This window comes from Brachypodium distachyon, chromosome 1, assembly GCF_000005505.3.
Source record: "Brachypodium distachyon strain Bd21 chromosome 1, Brachypodium_distachyon_v3.0, whole genome shotgun sequence".
Taxonomy (NCBI): domain Eukaryota; kingdom Viridiplantae; phylum Streptophyta; class Magnoliopsida; order Poales; family Poaceae; genus Brachypodium; species Brachypodium distachyon.
In genome coordinates, this window is record NC_016131.3 from 62,393,570 (window position 1) to 62,410,600 (window position 17,031).

The 17,031-nt window shown below is 48.4% G+C and overlaps 2 protein-coding genes across 3 annotated transcripts; both read right to left on the bottom strand.

Annotated features, from left to right (window-relative positions):
• Positions 1-12,004: 12,004 nt before the first annotated feature.
• LOC112271464 lies at positions 12,005-13,865 on the bottom strand. 2 transcript variants are annotated; one of them, XM_024460585.1, is made up of 4 exons: positions 13,455-13,865; positions 13,037-13,388; positions 12,618-12,926; positions 12,005-12,499 (listed from the first exon to the last, which is right to left on the bottom strand). In XM_024460585.1, the coding sequence occupies exons 1-4, from the start codon at positions 13,673-13,675 to the stop codon at positions 12,395-12,397; spliced, it is 987 nt and encodes a 328-aa protein (XP_024316353.1). In that variant the 5' UTR covers positions 13,676-13,865; the 3' UTR covers positions 12,005-12,394. The 2 variants fall into 2 exon arrangements, with proteins under 2 accessions (XP_024316353.1, XP_024316352.1); XM_024460584.1 differs by having other exon boundaries at positions 13,037-13,861.
• Positions 13,866-14,779: 914 nt separating this feature from the next.
• LOC100836609 (RING-H2 finger protein ATL2) lies at positions 14,780-16,060 on the bottom strand. Its single transcript, XM_003561610.2, has one exon. It carries the CDS (start codon positions 15,670-15,672, stop codon positions 14,989-14,991), a length of 684 nt encoding a protein of 227 aa, XP_003561658.2. The 5' UTR covers positions 15,673-16,060; the 3' UTR covers positions 14,780-14,988.
• Between the last annotated feature and the right edge of the window lie 971 nt (positions 16,061-17,031).

Here is a 17,031-nt window from a genome sequence, read left to right on the forward strand (position 1 = left end):
TGATTCTAAAAGACAGTGGTTGCTGGTCAGGCTGCGTGCAGCAGGGCCTTCGACGCTCACGGCAAGCGCAGCTAGGCGACTGCGGCAACCTCCGCGGCGATTGCACGCCGGGTGGTGGAGATGACGCTGGGACGCCCAAGTCGCATGTGCACTTTACGACGTGATCTTGTTGCACGGCTTCAACACGCCGGTGTGCCCGTCGGCGCTGGAATTCAGGGACAGGAAAATGTAAGGTGTGGTTGCGTACGTGAAGGGAAAGGAGGAGAAATTGAAAGGAGAAATGGAGGAAGGTGAAGGAGAATAGATGGAAACACGATTTGGTTTCTCTTGATTAACTTGGAATGGCTCCCACTAAGACCGAAATCAAGGCTGCGGTTACTTGGCAAGCCGAAGGTGGAGCGGCGGCGGAAGAAATCTCACGGCTGGTGGCCTGGTGCGATGTTCGTGGCTGGCTGGAGGACGCAAGGCGGGCTGCATTTTGTGGGTTGTTCCAACGACAGTGGGCTGGACGTGATGGGCCAACGAATTAGAGGGAAATAAATTTAGAAATTAGAACAGGAATCAGATTGAGATTGGAAATTAATGGATGATGAATCAGATTGAGAATGGAAATTAATGGATGATGACGTGGATAGCTTGCATGTCCAGCTTGCTAAATTAACTGCAGTTAGTGGGCTTCAACTTTATAGAGTTTATAGATATGTGACCTAATGTCGTTTTTTGGTCTCACCAATGCAGACCCATCGCCCCTCCTTGTGCGGCGAGGCGATTCCTATCGACATCGATGCGGCTCCGCCACCTCATCTCCTCTTCCCCGTCTCTATGCGGCTAGGTGGTTCTGGTTGTGCGCCATTAATACATAATCACAACATAGAATTACAGATCCCAATCATGTTGGCAACTCATACGATCGAAAGAGAAAGATGACTACATAACTAGAAGCCATAGCCCACTATTACAAAACAGAACATAGGTGACACGTCATCAGTGACGGGCCATCTCCGCCCGTCATTGAAAACCATCATCAGTAACGGGCATAGCAAACCCGTCATTGATGACCACACATCAGTGACGGGCATACCACACCCGTCACTGATGATGGTACATCAGTAACGGGCACACAAGGCCCGTCACTAATGTCCCAATGGGAAAAATTGCTAAGTTCACAAAATTACACATTAGTGGTGGGCCTGATGTAAAGCCCGCCACTGATGACTTCTGGAGACCTTTGAAGATTTTGGCCCCGCCCAACTTGCCCTTAGGGTTTTGGGGGCACATATAAAATCCCACTCCGCCACCCACAGACCCACTCCTCCCTCACCCGACGCCACCACCCACTCCTCCCTCACCCGACTCATCTCCTCCCTCTCCCTCCCGATCTCCTCCTCTCTCCATCCGGCCCGCCTCCCTTCCTCTCTCTCACCACCCCGCCTGGAGCACCAGCCTCGCCACCGACCCCGGCCCCAACCCCGGCCGCCGCCTGACGAGCCCCAGAACCCGCGACCTCCGTAAGTCTCTCTCTCTCTCTCTCTCTCTCTCTCTCTCTCTCTACTGCAGCATGGTGGACCTCGGTCGCCATGGATCCCTGAGGCCGTGGATCCAGCCGGAGCTCGTGGAGGAGATGATCAGGGAGCAATGGCGGCCATCCACCGCCGCCCGCCGCCCATCCCGTCGCCGGATTCGGCCTCCTACATCCCAACAACGGCCGGATCCGGCCTCCCTACCGCCAACGGCGAGACGCGCTTCGCCGGTATCTCCCTATCCCCCCCTTTCTCTCTCTCTCTCTCTCGATTCTCTCTCACTGTACTGCAGGTGGAGATGACGAGGCCGCCGTCGTGGAGTCTCGCCGCGGTGGAGTGGCCATGGAGTCTCGTCACCGTGGATTAGGGATTCGTGATTTGGGATTAGGGATTTGGGATTAGGGCCATTTGTATTTTTTTTCCAAAAACTACATCAGTGTCGGTCCTGTTTGGTGCCCGCCACTGATGGGTTATACATCAGTAACGGGCGTGCATCCCCAACGTGTAGGTCGGGAGGAAATCTTTCGGGTTCACGGTCCCGTCGTACGTTCCAAGCGATGGCGCTCGGAACTTGCGGGGCCATGTTACCCGGCGTAGCTCGCGGGTGAACGCGGTGCAGCCGTCCTCGGCGCCCATGGGAGCATCCTCCTGCTCCTCTGGGCGTTTGCGCTCTGCCTCACGCCGGCGCTCCAAGCGCAGGCGGAGGTCCTCTTGCTGGCGGGCGTTCAAGACGGCCCGCGCATCACCCCGGGTGACGGTCGGTGACGAATCAGAGGACCCTCAGGATCCTCGCCTCCTTGCCCTCCCTGCGGGGGAGGGTTTTCTCCCTGCCCCGAGGCACGGGGCACGTCTCCGCATCTCGGGTTCTGCCCATGGCCAGAACCGGTCGGGGCGCCCTCGCCTTGCGGCTGCATGGCGGCGAGTGCAAGGAGCGCGTCTAACTCTGCACTCCATGCCTCGTGAGTCGGCGTGCCTTGCGGTGGCTCGTAGTGCACCATGACACGGGCGGCGATGATGTCCTCCGCCGGGGTTTGAGCGGGAGGCTGCCGATTCTCCGACCGGCTGTCCTCCGCCCTGTCCCCCGGTGCCCCTGGGTGAGTAGGGCGAGATCCCAATGGCGTCGCATGCGATGCGGTATGCTCGTGGCGCAGCCGCCGCTGCGCGTCTTCGGCCCGCGAGTGGACTCGCTGGCCGGCGCGGGCGGCGTTGTGGCCGCTCGCGTGACTAGCTCCGATGCTGGGAGCCGCTGGCCCCCTCAGCCGGTTGTCTACCGACGCCGAGGGGGTGGGGGAGGCAGCTGCGACTGCTGTTGCTGCACCCGAGAGGGCTCAGGGTTCTCCTAACCCTGCGATGCGGGTTGCACGTCGTGTGACCGCATGTGCTCCGCTGGGGCACCACGCGGGTCGATCCGAGAGTCGCCAGCCTGCTTGGGAGGCATGGCGACGGGTTCTGTCATAGGAGAAGACGAAGTTGGCATAGCTGCAGATGACGGCGCCGGCGGTCACCGGCGAGCTCTCCACACGCGCCCCCTACCTGGCGCGCCAGATGTCGTAGCCCGGGGCTTAGACACCGGGGATGCGAGGCACCCCCTTTTTGGTTCGGCAGTGGACGGTGGGGGTCGCTCCGGCGATCGCCAGCGAGGCCAATGTCAAGCGTAAAGATGCACAAGATCGTTTTACACAGGTTTGGGCCACCCTGAGGTGTAAAACCCTACGTCCTGCTTTTGAGCTTGTATTAACCAATGAACTAGGGTTTACAAGTTGCCGGGGGAGTCCCCGGGCGCTCTCTCCTTTCCTGCTAAGTGCTACTTACTATTTCTAGGCTAAAACTAGTAAGAACCAAACCCAATCCAACCCCTTGACCGTTGGCAATGGTCCTCCTTTTATACTCAGGGGGATACCACAGGTGCCTCGATGCATGGGTGACAAGTGTCGAGCTTAGACCTTAGGTAGCTTGCCCTTGCTGCGCTGGCATGCATGCACGGTCCAAAGCACTGTACTCAGGGCGGTATCTGCCTTGGATTCACTGAGAGCCACTCACTGTGGGCTGACTTGACAAGGAACCACCCTTCTGTCGAAGCATTTAATGCTTGCTTGTGCCACACTCCTCGTCCTGACGAGTCCTGCGCACAGGTAGCCTGCCAAGGCGGCCACGTGGCGCAGGCGCTCTGCCCGCTGGGCACCGGCCCTGTCGTAGGCGCTAGCGCTCGGGAACACCCTCCCAGCAAGTGACCTTCCCGGGGGGCGTTTTGACCAAGATTCCCTTGCCGCCTTCCGGGGTAACCCCCGCAGCCCGGCTAGTCCCGCTGGGCCGGTGACTTCCCGGGCAGCTCGAGCGGTGCTACCCAGGGTGCTGTCCTTGCGGGAAGCACGTGGAACGACCCACGCATTAGGCAGCGGTGGTACCCCGGGTGTCACTGGTGCGACAGGGATGGGGGGGGTGTCGAGACTAGCGCGTCATAAAAAGGTAGGCCATGGGCCGGGGAGGTCCCCATAGTCGAGATGGTTGAACCGGCACCCTAGAAGGGCACCACCCTAAACTTAACCATAATGCGATATAGTTAACATGGTAACTCATTTCAAAGTATGATGATAACGTAACAAAACAGTCCGACATAAACTTTACTAAATATATCAAAGTAGGATCTATTTTTGAAGGCTTCAACGATACGAAGCAATAGTAAAAATGGACTTAAATCCGGCAGACGACATATAAAACATTTTGTAATCCTGATGTCACTCATGTTGCCTTTCTTCTAGGTGCATTTAACATGATTTTTCATTTTTTTTGGAGGGGGGGGCGTAAATTTTTAGAAATGTAGCTCCTGTCTAATTAGAGCAAGAATAATAAGGCTTAGTGAGCACGCTATAGCACTTGCCACATCATCAAAGTCTTACGTGGAAGAGAAAGAAAGAGGGAGAGAGAAGGAAGCCAGCGCTTAATCAGTTGCCCGCTGTGGCTCAAGCGCCAATACTTGTTTCTCTTAAGATTATCCTAAGATCCGGTCTTAGGATAATCTATACGTGTGGCATATCATGCAGAGGGTCTCTCGAGAGACCAGGTCTGTTAAGATTATTTTTCCCGAAGGAGCATCAGGACCTACCTAAATCCGAATCTGCCGTTATTGAGAGGTATAGCAAACGGTTGTTTTAGCCGTTAGCTTTTCCTAATTGCAAACTGTGGCAATCGTGTGCAATTTACTCTTTGACCCTCTGCTTTCACCCTTTCTATATTAGTGGCTCTAATGCGCATCACGCTTGTTTAGCTTAGTCTTCTTGGTTCTGTTCACTGATTTTTCTTTTCATTTCGGCATTTACTCTTTTTAAAGCTGTTGTATGCGGTGTTGTATGGCACTACTGCCAGTGAATCGTAAAGAGAAGAACATAAGTCTGGGGTGAAAACTTGAAAACTTTTAATGTTATCCACTGGACCCTAAATAAATGGATCAAATGAAATGTGGAACATCTAATCACTTATTAAGTCATTTTATGAAGGAAAAAAACTCTAACCTCTAATCACGTGATGTGGTTTTATAAAACGTGGTTAATTGATTAGATGTTTCACCTTCATCCGATCCATCTATTTGAGATCTATTTGAGATCTAATGCTTATGATAAAAAAAAAATCAAGTTTTTACTGAAGTAACCTGATACGTCACCAAGAAGTAGAGTAAGTAATTCAGGTTGTACTAAAGTTTCACTCCGAACCCTGAACTTCTCAACTGGTATGCTGCCGAGCGCGCATACTTGCTTAGTTGTTTCTGTGACATGTTTCACCTGGTTAATTTGTACCTCTCCGTGGCTGTGATTATTAATTTCATGCTTGTGTGGTTTTGTTCCTTTCCAGTCAAGTTGTAGCGACGATTGATTGGTCGCATTTGCAACAAGGGATTAATCAATCTCCCTCAATAAATGATGTTGACTTATCATCAAGATCACCTATTTAAGAGGTTCTATCTTCCATGTTTGATCGGTCTGTCATTCAACAACTGAAAATGAATATTCTTAAATCATTGATGTATTTTAATCTTGATAAGTACACTTAATAATCGAATCATGTGCTAAATAAATCGAACCATATGCAATTAACAAAGTACAATAGATATTGTACCTTTTGATCCAATGATGATAGTATTGCGTTGATACCAAATACAGTGATGTTGTTTTAGTCTAAATCTCGCCAACACTTGCAGGTCGTATAATTCTTATGGCACGTTTGAAGTCTCAGAAAAATACCTTAAAAAGTATACTATTAGTAGTACTAACTAGTGGCGCGTCTGAAGTCTCAGACAAATAGCTTATCCTGCACTAGTGCTAATTAAATGGCACGCTTAAGTCTCGGAAAATAGCTTATACAGTATAATAGTGGTAGCATATGTTTGACTTATTGAAGAGAGAAAATATCAATTGAAACGAACAGGGTTGCGCCAGCAGGAGGATCCAACAGAAGACAGTGCAACAAGATGAGCCTGGCAAGAGACAAGTCACTAGCTGAAAACAGAGTGACTTTCTTATTTCTTTTCCGTATCTTTTTTTTAGCAGGACTAGTACGACTTTCGTGTTCAATTTCGAATGTGTGGGAGAAATAAACCTCGGGGTGTCAGAATTTGAATTTAGTGAGTACGGAGGTAGTGCAGCTTGCACATCACAGTTCATAACAAGAAACCAACGGCCAGATACGAGTTATACGGCTCCCCTTTTACAGCAGTATAAAGGTATTGTAAGCTCAAAAAATAGCATTCGAGAAAGAGGTAATTGCATCACTAATCCGACAAGTTGAGATTTGATTGCTTAGAGGTCCAAACCAATCAGGCGTTGACACGTGTCCAGTGTTTTTCTGCTGAAAACGCCTACGGTTATTATGTATCCCACTAATCTCCTGAGACGTGGCCAGCAGGTCCGAAGAAGGCAGCGCCTGCGAGGTGGATGACGCTGGGCGACTCCTGGGCCTGGCTCTCGCAGCCGGCCTCTCCGCCAACCGCCTCGTCGGCCCGCTAGCTCCCCTCCTCTGCCTCTTGCGCCGCCCCGCTCCAGGAGCTCTCCCTCGCCGCCAACTCCTTCACAGGCACCCTCCCCGCCGCGCTCTTCGGCCTAGTGGGCCTCTGGAAGCTCTCATTCACCTCCAACAGCCTCACCGGTCGGCGTGTACAAATTCTTCCTTTCTAGGGGGCTTTTTTGCAAAAAATTCCTCAGCCTGACAGGACTCTAGCTGTCAGGTGTCCAATTCGGACTAATTTGACTAAAATGCTCCCGAATCTCAACTTCTGAGACTAGTTTTGCTCATTTTGTAACTTGTTGAACTAAACTGCTCACATCTTTCGAATTGTTGGATCCGTGGAGCAATTACCTCTTCGAGAAATATACTTTGGGTGGTTGTACCTCTAATCCATGGAAAACATAACGTGTCCTATTCAGTCGATTATTCTTTCAGTGGTAACTAGCATACGTAACCGTGGACTGCACGATGTCACCTTGACGCTCCACAATTCCAATATTTTAGTATGGTGGGTTGTACTGAGCGTGTTTCTCAAAGAAAAAAACCTTTTGTGGTGAAGAAATTTGTGCACTACTTTTCCAAGTACATGATTGGGTTGCCTGTGCGTCTTAATGTATCAGTGTCTTTATCATCCTTTTCAGCATCTAAAGTATTCACTCTAAACATTTAAGAACATCATGATTAAGTTCAAAATGTGGTCTACCATCATCCTCTCGGAATAATATTACTTTTCTTTATTTTTCTGTTTTTCTAGTAAAGAATTATCTAACAGAGTACAGATACAAAACTTGTTTAAAGCTTCCATACTGAAATAAAAACCAATAATATGAAAGAATTGTGACTAGCAAACAATGCTATAGTCTCCGGCAACAGTGCTTTAAAAGCTTGACTGGTTGATTCCCTCCAAGCTCTTTTACAGTACCTTCAAATGAACATGAGACTTCCATTTTCAGTCAATCCAATGGATGAAAATTGAATGGTAGTCCAATACAAGTAGGAGGGAGTACCACCTTGGAAAGAAGAGGAGTACCTTGATTGAGGGGTAAAAAGCTAGGTAATCTTACAATAAACTTAATTTAATTCGTGCGCATAAAAATCTCCGTGCGGTTGGAAAATTTCCCAAATTCCTCTCCTCACCGGTGTGACCGTGCGGGAGCTGTCCTCGCCTACGTGTGCCCAGGGAGGGTGAGGTCTGGCGGCGTTCGCCGACGGCCGATGCGGAGGCCGGGGAGAGCGTGTCCGCCGGCGGCAACCTCCTAATCTGCTGGTGCTGCTGGTGGTGGAGGGCTGGGGCACCGACGGACCTGCTACTGGACCTGCACAACGATTTCTTCATCTTCTCTGACTTCGACCTCCCCTCCCTCTCCGATGACTCCCTGCTGTCTCTTCTGCTGCCGGGCTGCGCGAAGAAGGCCATTCCCACGGAGCTGGCGCTCCTCGATCCTAGGCACCGCGATAGATGTGACGAACGCGAGGAGTGGGTGCACTCGAACGAGACAGATCAAATGTCATAATTAGCTTAACTAAAATACTATCTCCGTCCGGTTTTAGAAGATCTCTGTTGAGTTTTGTGCCAAACTTTGACCATGATTACACAAATAACATTTAAAATATGCATATAAAAGTTATATCATTAGAAAGAATTTTTCAATACGAATCTAACGATGTCTCTTTTGTGTCACAATAAATTCATATAAGTAATATTTTTTTATCAAATTTGGCATAAAATTCCGCGCGAGCCTTGCATGTCTGGACGGAGTGAGTATAAAATAAGAAAAGGCTAAACTACCCTTCAATACTCCCGTTCCTCCCGTACTGGAAAAAAAAACTCCCTATGAGGATCTGTGTTCGATATGTAGAGTTGTTGATCCCAAGAGAAATGTCGTCACCGTAATTTGGTCCTTCGTGCTGAAATTAAAAAAGACAATAAGTGGCAAACAGTAGTTTTTGCTAAAGTTCAAACATAATACTAGTAAAATAGTAAAAAAAAAGTGAAACTAGTGTGAGCATATAGTGTTATAATACCATAACTAGTGGCGTGGCTCGCGCAGATTGCGCAGCTACACTTGTATAATGAAATGAATTTTTTATATTTTTTTTCTTATAGATTCGTTTTGTATTGCAATTTAGGTGTTTGTATTTTTTTAACTGCTCAGTGATATTTTGAAACATTTGAGTTGATAATATTTTTTGCCTACCAAAACATATACTCCCTCTGATCCTAAATTCTTGACTCAAATTTGCTATGGATGTATCTATTATTAAAAAACGTCTAGATACATGTAATATTTTTACAACAATTTAGGATCGGAGTGAGTAGTTCTTTTCTTGTTTTTGTTGATATATATCTTCTTAATGATAAGACCGAATGTTCTGAATGATTAGATGTGCTTAAATTCATAAAACAACATATTATAGCTCTAGAGAGATTTATTTTATTAACATCATGTGCAATACAAAAGTGTTGAGCTTTTGTAGATAACATGTGTGTCTTTTTGTTGCGTTTCAATTTGTGTGGCAAATTTTAAGTTTAGATATTTGAAAAGTTTCATTCTGGGCATTGACTATAGGTGTTTGTATTTTTATTCATAATTATTTTTGTATGGGTGATGCAGTAAGCATTGATTTTTATGCAGCCCAATTTGTATCTATTAGACCCATCATCCATTGGCCTCGATCATATATCTGTTTTTTTTTACATTTGACATGAAATCTTCCTTATTTTTCGTCCCATTATTTTTTGGTACTGCTAATGCTTCCGCCAATGCTTCTGTGGGCCAGTAGCAACAGATGTTGGACTTCAAGTTTGCGGTCGTGGTTGTGGATTTGGGTGCGTCTATGGTAGATTGGATTTCAGCTCGCGTTTTCATTCCGAGGGTGATGCCGCCGGCCAGCAGATGTTGATGCATGCATGGATTTAGGGACAGTGCATCTGCGGATGGATGGAAGCCGAATGTGCTTGGTAGCCATGTTTTTTCATCCGGTATGCATAGCATCCACACCATATTATTTCTTTTTCTATTTAATTTTTCCAAATCTACCCCCTTTCAACATCGAGCGCGTCACCGATAGTTGGCGTAGCTATTTTCTCCGTCCAACAAAAGATGTCTTAAGTTTGTCAAAATTTGAATGTATCTAGACGTGACTTAGTGTATAGATGCATTCAAATTTAGTTAAAGTTGAGACATCCTTTGTGGGACGGAGGGAGTATTAGATTTTCTATTTTAGATGCATATCCACAAAAGATACACACCCTCCAACCTTTATACTCGCTCCGTCCAACAAAGGATGTCTCAATTTTGATTAAATTTGAATACATCTATATACTAAGTCATGTCTAGATACATCTAAATTTTGACAAACTCGAGACATCTTTTAGCTACACGTAAATTGTAGCCAATTAAGAGCATACTTACGTAAATGATTGCTAAACGACTCTCTTTAAGCTACGGCTAACAGTCCAATTAAGAGCATACTTACGTCAGAGAAGTACTACTCCATCCACCGTCGCTGGACCTGGAGCCGGGGCCTTGGGCCGTCCGGCCGACGCAACCGGCGCGTAGCATGACCGGATCGTTGAGGAAAGAGTAAAGCTCGTACCGGTAGCTGGCTAGCTGCACCTGACCCCAAGAACACTCTCCCGAATAACGGCGAGGCACCCGGCCCCGAGTCCCCGACACATGCGCCCGTGCGCCGGCATCAGGTCTGGCGTGGACTGCGCCCGGCTGTACACCATGGGAACTTCCCGCCGTCGAGGTCGGCCACCTCGGATGCGTACATGCGCCGCGTGAAGTTGTATGCGGCGTGACCTGGCGGTTGAGGCGGCCGGGGGTCGTGTGACGTCTGGAAGTTGATCCGGTTCATCAGAGCGAGGTTGCCGTAATAGACAGAGGTTTCAATTGCTTTCTATTCCGCTTCGGTTTCTAATCAGAGGAGTTCTGCCCGGACTCCTTCTAAGATCTGTTTTTTTCCCGATTGGATTTCAGATTAGACCGATTTGCTTAAATAGCACTTAGATCTGACTTTTTATGAGTTACCACAATTCTAGATCCGATAATTTTGGGTAAATCTGAACCGTAGATTTTTCTGCTACTTTAATTAGATATTAGATGATCTCTGTGCTGATATGCTCACACAAAGATATTACAAACGCCGTGTTAGCACCGTTTAATTTGTAGCCAAGAGTACTACGGTGTGGAAGAAAAAAAAAATACTAAGATAGAATCATAAGAAGGATTGTCTCAACCATAGCATAATCCCACTAGAAAACTGAAGACAGAGAGCGCTCTAAGAAGAACGCTTATACTAGGACGGTGCCCATCTGTACGCCCTGGCGGAGCCAAAATTTTTTGTCAATGGTTCGTCCGAAATTTGGGTATAAACTAACTATAGTATTTTAAGATCTTAGACCATCCCAAAACAAGTGTGTACGGCTCAAAAGAAGCATAAAAAACGAAAAATAACACATCATCTATAACCATCACATTTAAATTGTCTTATCATAAGCCAGTTCATCTAAATTAATTTCTCTTTAAACACATGACTGCAGCAGACTAGCATTAGTAGAATTAATTTGATTGCTTGTGTTTAACGGGTGGCCTTGAAGTGCCTGCAGCACGTAGAAATAAATATTGCGCGATTTGGTCGCTATAGCGGCACAGAAGCTTGCGACGCTATGACAATTGCCGCGAAATCAACGTTAATCCCTAATTTTGCATTAATTCTTCATTATATAACTGATAAGTTTAGATATGGCGCTATTTTTTGGTACCCGATTGCGGCGCAATGGCGGCTGGAGGGTGCCGCCGTGAAATGGTTTAGCTTGTGATTTAAAACCTTGCTGCATCATTATCTTAATCTAACGATCGTTTCTTTTTCACATAATACCGTTCCGTGGCCTAAATCAATCAATGAATCAAAGTACAAAGAAAAACCAATCAGAACATTAGAGATTACGCTAGACACTAGACAGTAGACATGACTTAGAATTGAGAGAGATCATGTGCTCACGTACCTGAATTTTCAGAGCTCGGTAGGTAGACGGCTAGTCAGATTGCCGCTGCCGTCACTGGCATCCGGCGTTTGCGTGATGGGCGATGTGAGACGACAGAGTCGAAGGAATTACGGGATTCAAAATGGGGTTTTCCTTGTTTTGGTTGGCAGATAACGAAACAACGCGAGATTGCAGAAGAGTTGGAGTAGAATACGAGACGATGGCGTCGTGGGGGTTGCTAGCTGGGCTGTTAGTTGCCTAGTTGGGCTGATTACCATTGAGTAAATTGGCTCCAGCTCAGTAGCACGGGATCGATAGGTTCGACCGTGATTTTTGGTTGGGTTTGGCTGAATAACTACGTGTCTATTTCTACATTACCGGCAAAAGTTATTGGTGTCGGAAGCACCCAACGCCTCTATGGCAGCTCCGCTGGCAAGTTGGAAGTAATTTGGTGCATAGTCAAACATTCGTACAACCATCATAAAGATTAACAACAGAAGCGTAGAAACATAGCAATAGTCAATATAAATTTCTTCCATGTATAACTTGAACTAGGGAGCACCTCATGTCTTCAAAAGCTAGACTACTGAAAGAAGCTGTTGATTTGTTTTTGCCTTATCTTCTGTCTACGCCGTCATTCAGCAACATAAAAAAAACTGAACGGATTCTCAAAAAACAAAACTGAAAGTTATCAGCGTGCGGCCCACGGGCATCAGATGGCCCAAACGGCAGCAGGCTGCCTTCAGTGAGAGGCGCAGCCCACGAAGACCTCTTGGTTGACATCCCTGCTCAGTGGGTGATGCAGTTCAGAATCACAATTCACAACCGTGAGTTAAACTCTTCCACATGCCACCGATTCATGCATGTGCATGTGTCGATTTCCTCGTCAACGAGTTGATCGCGATTCTTGTCGAAACATGGAGAAGAGCTTCTTCACCAATCCATTATCGTCAGTGCTGCTCCTCCTGCTCCTTGATCTCCTCCTGTGAACCTGCCGTTGGATTTTAGACATCAGTCAATCAAAAGAGAATATACAACTAGCCAGCCAGCCGTCTTGCTGAACGCTAAATTGGGCACACATAGTGCATCGATAATATTCAAGCACGTACCTTCAACTTGCTGACCAGCACAACCGCAGCCGGCCACGACTTGGCCTTCCTATTATCCTTGCCGTCCTTGTCATCTCTGCGGTTCGTCCTTGACCTCGTACTCGTAGAGGAGGACTGATGAGTGCTGCTGCTATGGCAGGGCAGCACAAGCGTGAGCACTCTCTTCCAGCTCCAGTTTCCGCCCAAGCAGCTCTGACTGATATGCTGGCTACTCGCGCGCTCTAGCCGTCGTCGAACCAGCTGCCTACGACCATCGGCTGCAGGAGCAGGAGGCTTGGGTTGCGGCACCTGGTCGCCATAATTACCAACCTGCAAAAATTGAACAAACAACAGTCAACAGGCATACAGATAAATAAATATATATGACGAGAAATTTTACACCTTGCTGTATATGTGAGCCTATGCGTGCAAATTGATACCGTCTTGGTGCTGTGGCGTGGAGGAGCAGGCTTCGGGTGCGGCGGCGGCGGCGTCGCAGCCGTGGCTCTCAGCTGCCGCGAGTACTCCAGCAGATCCAACCGTCGGTCGTAGGATCTGGGGTTCTGCCGCCGCACTTCGTCGCTGCTGCCGCCGCGCAAATGGTGATGGTGGTGGTGGTGGTGGTGATGGTGATGCACATCGTGGTGGTGTCGATGGACGTTGCGCGACGAGGCCGTGGACACGCTGCCGCCGTCTTTTCTTCTCGGCCTCGTCACGTAGAAAGTCACCAGCACGGGCCTCCCAGTACTCCCGGACTGCTGCTGCCGCTTCTTGCCATGCTTGCCCATCCTTCTGTGTACAGAGATACTAGAGTCGATTGTACTCAATTTTGTTGTGGGGCAGAATATATATGTGTACCTTTGTCTAGATCTGAAAAGTTCTTTGTGCAAACTGACGACTTGGCATGCGGCGTTATTTTGCTTCGGAGAACTCAAAGACCGTGCGTGTGCAACACAGGCGGCTGCATCGATCTGGCTACCATCCCCTTTGTGCTCGAACCGGGATTTCATTGGTCTCGTGCGAAACTGCTCTTGCTCTAACTGCCAAAAGGCACCACCGGTCCAAAAGTAGCTCCCCATGGCACCAGACCAAATTCTTTAATATCACCATCTACAAACTGGATTTGGACACATTTGGTCCTTTAAATATCTAATGGCATCATCATGTATTGTAATCTCCACCTTAGTGTGTATGCACTATCGTCTAAAACTATGTGCATGAACTTATTCACCAGTCACCACTTCTTTTTTCCGTCGGAGGCTCAGAGCTTGTTCTGAATTACGGTATGTAGCTCCATTTATTTGGCTGTCTGATTTCCATTTGCATCCTATTAACCCGGAAGGGACCATAAAGCCTCTTGGCCCGCTTGTTGAAAGCACATGACAGATTCTACCGTGCCTAATACTCCAGCAAACCAAACGGAGTATTACAGAAGGGCATTCTTGACTTTTCACATTTTACACCTTAGTTAGTAATAAAAAAAAGTCGCCTCTGCCGTCGTATCCGCCCGACACGTGTGGCCGCCAAGGTCTCAGTACCAGCACGAGCCGTGCAGCCGCCGCCATCTCGACCCGTCGGCTTCCTCAGACTATTCCGACAAAGGGAAAAAAGAAAGGAATTGATGTCGATTTTACCTCTGCCTTTCCAGTACTCCATACTCCATACTTCTAAATTAGAGTATCAACTAATCTGGACACTTAGATCAAATCAAATGTACGGTCCAAATTAATTTCAGAGTACTGTAAAAAAAACTCAAGTACAAGTATCTTCTTTTCTGGTCAGTTTGAGCATGAAATTTAATACTATGGTATTAGAACCAAAGGATAATGATCAATTCAAAATTACAATTAAATTACGGTCCACGTTTAGGCCCGAGGAAACCAGACGTGAGTTGTTGGCTATCATCTTTTTGTTTGGATAACTACATGACGTGGAAGCTTAGAGAAGAATGTCATCTGAACAACTTTGCATAGCTTTATCGGCTTGTGTTTGGAGAGGGCAGACTGTGTGGGGGCGATGTGACGTTCTAGCCTCTAGGTAGTGTCAAGTCGGCCTAACATTCAAACTGATCTATCGGGATGGGGCCAGATTTTAAATCTGATTGAAATTGAAATTTGGTGCTCAAATCAGGTTTACGTGTCGGACAGAAATCCAGTTCAAACAGTCACGATGCAGCGAACATGTACGGTTCAAACTTCCCCATGGAATTTGCTTGAAGGATTATCCTCTATACACTTCGTCAATACAGCCCATGTGTGTTGACACTTTGAACACGTATAACGAATGCTTGCGGGGATTAAGGAAGCTAGTGTAGCGAACGACATCGGTTTCCAAAAAGTTGACACGGGGACCAGAAAGTCAGAAACAGGGCACTTGTGCTCTGCAGCTCACACTACCCCGGCGGCGCCTTGGGGTCGACGTCGCCGGAGCCGCCGCTGACCACAACGGCGCGGCAGAGGGGGCAGGTGGCGTGCGAACGGAACCACCTGTCGACGCACTCGGCATGGAACCGGTGGCCGCAGGCCGGCAGGTGGCGGCCGGTGTCGCCGTCCTTGAGCTCGCATATGCACACCGCGCACTCCACCACCACCTTGCCTTCCTGATCCGGCAACGCGCGGTGAACGTACACCGGCAGCGCCATGAGGTCTCCTTTCTGAAGTCCTTTCGCTCGAGGAGACGCGCTCGGCGAGCTCGCGCCGGATGAGGACGCGGACGCGGACGCGGCTGCCTCTCCATCGGTAGCCACGGCGCCGTGTTGCTGTTGTTGGGTGCTGCCTGTCCCCGAGAAGTAGAGGCGCCAGATGACGGCGGCGAAGAAGAGGAGCACGACGAGGACGTTGCCGAAGATGGCGACCCTCACGGCCGACCGGTTCGCGTCCCACCCCAAATGCGGCGGCGGATCTGCAGGGTCCGCCGCGGCCGTGCTGGGCGTCGCGGCGTTCGGCGTGAGCCATCGCCTGGTGGCCATTGTTATTGCTCTCGACGATGCAGACGATCTGCGGGGAGAAAGCTGGAACAGGGATATCTTATACCGATTGGTTTTGGTTTTGGGTTTGGCTCGACGTGCATGAGGCATATAGTCACTTCCGGAAGGAATGTCGTTGGAGCTTGCGACAATCGAACTGGACTGTATATCGCCGTCGCCTTTGGAAACAACGACGTTCTTATTTAAAAGCTGATGATAAGCCGGCAGAGCCGAGGAGGAGCTTTGCCGTCGTTGCTTGCTATACTCGGTCTACTGAATTGCATATATCCAGAATGTAGGCCGAGACGACATTTTTATGCCGCCCGCCTGCCACGAGCTACCATCATCGGTCGTTCGGTTGGGGTTGGTTGGTCGCAGTGATGCATTCAGGTTCAGGGTAGGACAGTTGTCACTTACAGAATGTTCGGCGGCACTGTGGCCTCTCTATCAACGAATTGGACAACGTACAATGACATATTTCAATCAACGACATTTTTATTCCTTCGAACTGAGAAAAAGGGACATTTTTGTTCCTTCGAACTGAGAAAAATAGTAGAGTAAATTTCACAAAACCACTACTCTAGGGGCAAGAGTTTCAGAGAGCCACCACTTCAGAGGCTTACTTCACTTTGCCACTACTCTAGGGATAATTACTATCAGTTTGCCCAAATCTCACGGGTTATAACATTTGACAATAAAACTGACCGGATGGGGCCACATGTAAGGTGCCAGGTCAGCTTTTAACGGGTTTCCGCCCGACCCGACCCGTTAACGAGCAGCCCCTCTTTTTTTTCTTATCTTCTTCCCCAGTTCCCCGACATTTGCCCTGTCCCTGGAACCCTAAATCCAGAGCAAATCGACGGCGGGTCCGGCGGCGCGGCTGAGGATGATGGGGGCGAGTTCCAGCGAGGTGCAGGATTCCCGCCTGCTTGGTGAAGGGCCGGTAAGCCGCCATCTTCTTCCCCACGCAGCAAAGTTAGGGGATTTGGTGGATTTGTGCGATTTTGGGGGATTTGGGGGAGATGCAATGGATTAAGCGGGCGTGTTGCGGTCGATTGGGACAGGGTGGGCGCGGGCTAGGAACGAAGCTGCCGCTGTACACCGATGATTTGCCAACTAGCCAAGCCGATTGTAGCCTGGGAATTCGTTGCAGGCACGGGCTTCTTCCTATGAGCCGTGTGTCTTTGGAAGGGAAATCAACCGGCCGACGGTTTTTTGGGTGTCCATTTGAGGTAAGATTAGTGCATATGTGGGAAAATGTTGGTGTTAATCCGTTATTTTGCCATGCGCCTAGATCATCATTTAGTGTTAATCCGTTAGTGTTGGGGGATTTGGTGCAGGAAATGGAAGATTGTGGCTACGTGTACTGGATTGATCCGAAGTGGCCTGCATACATGGAGAATGCTTTGTCTGAGTTATGGGGCAGAGTTGAATCAACTCCTTATTTTAGCGCGCAGGATGTGATGTTCA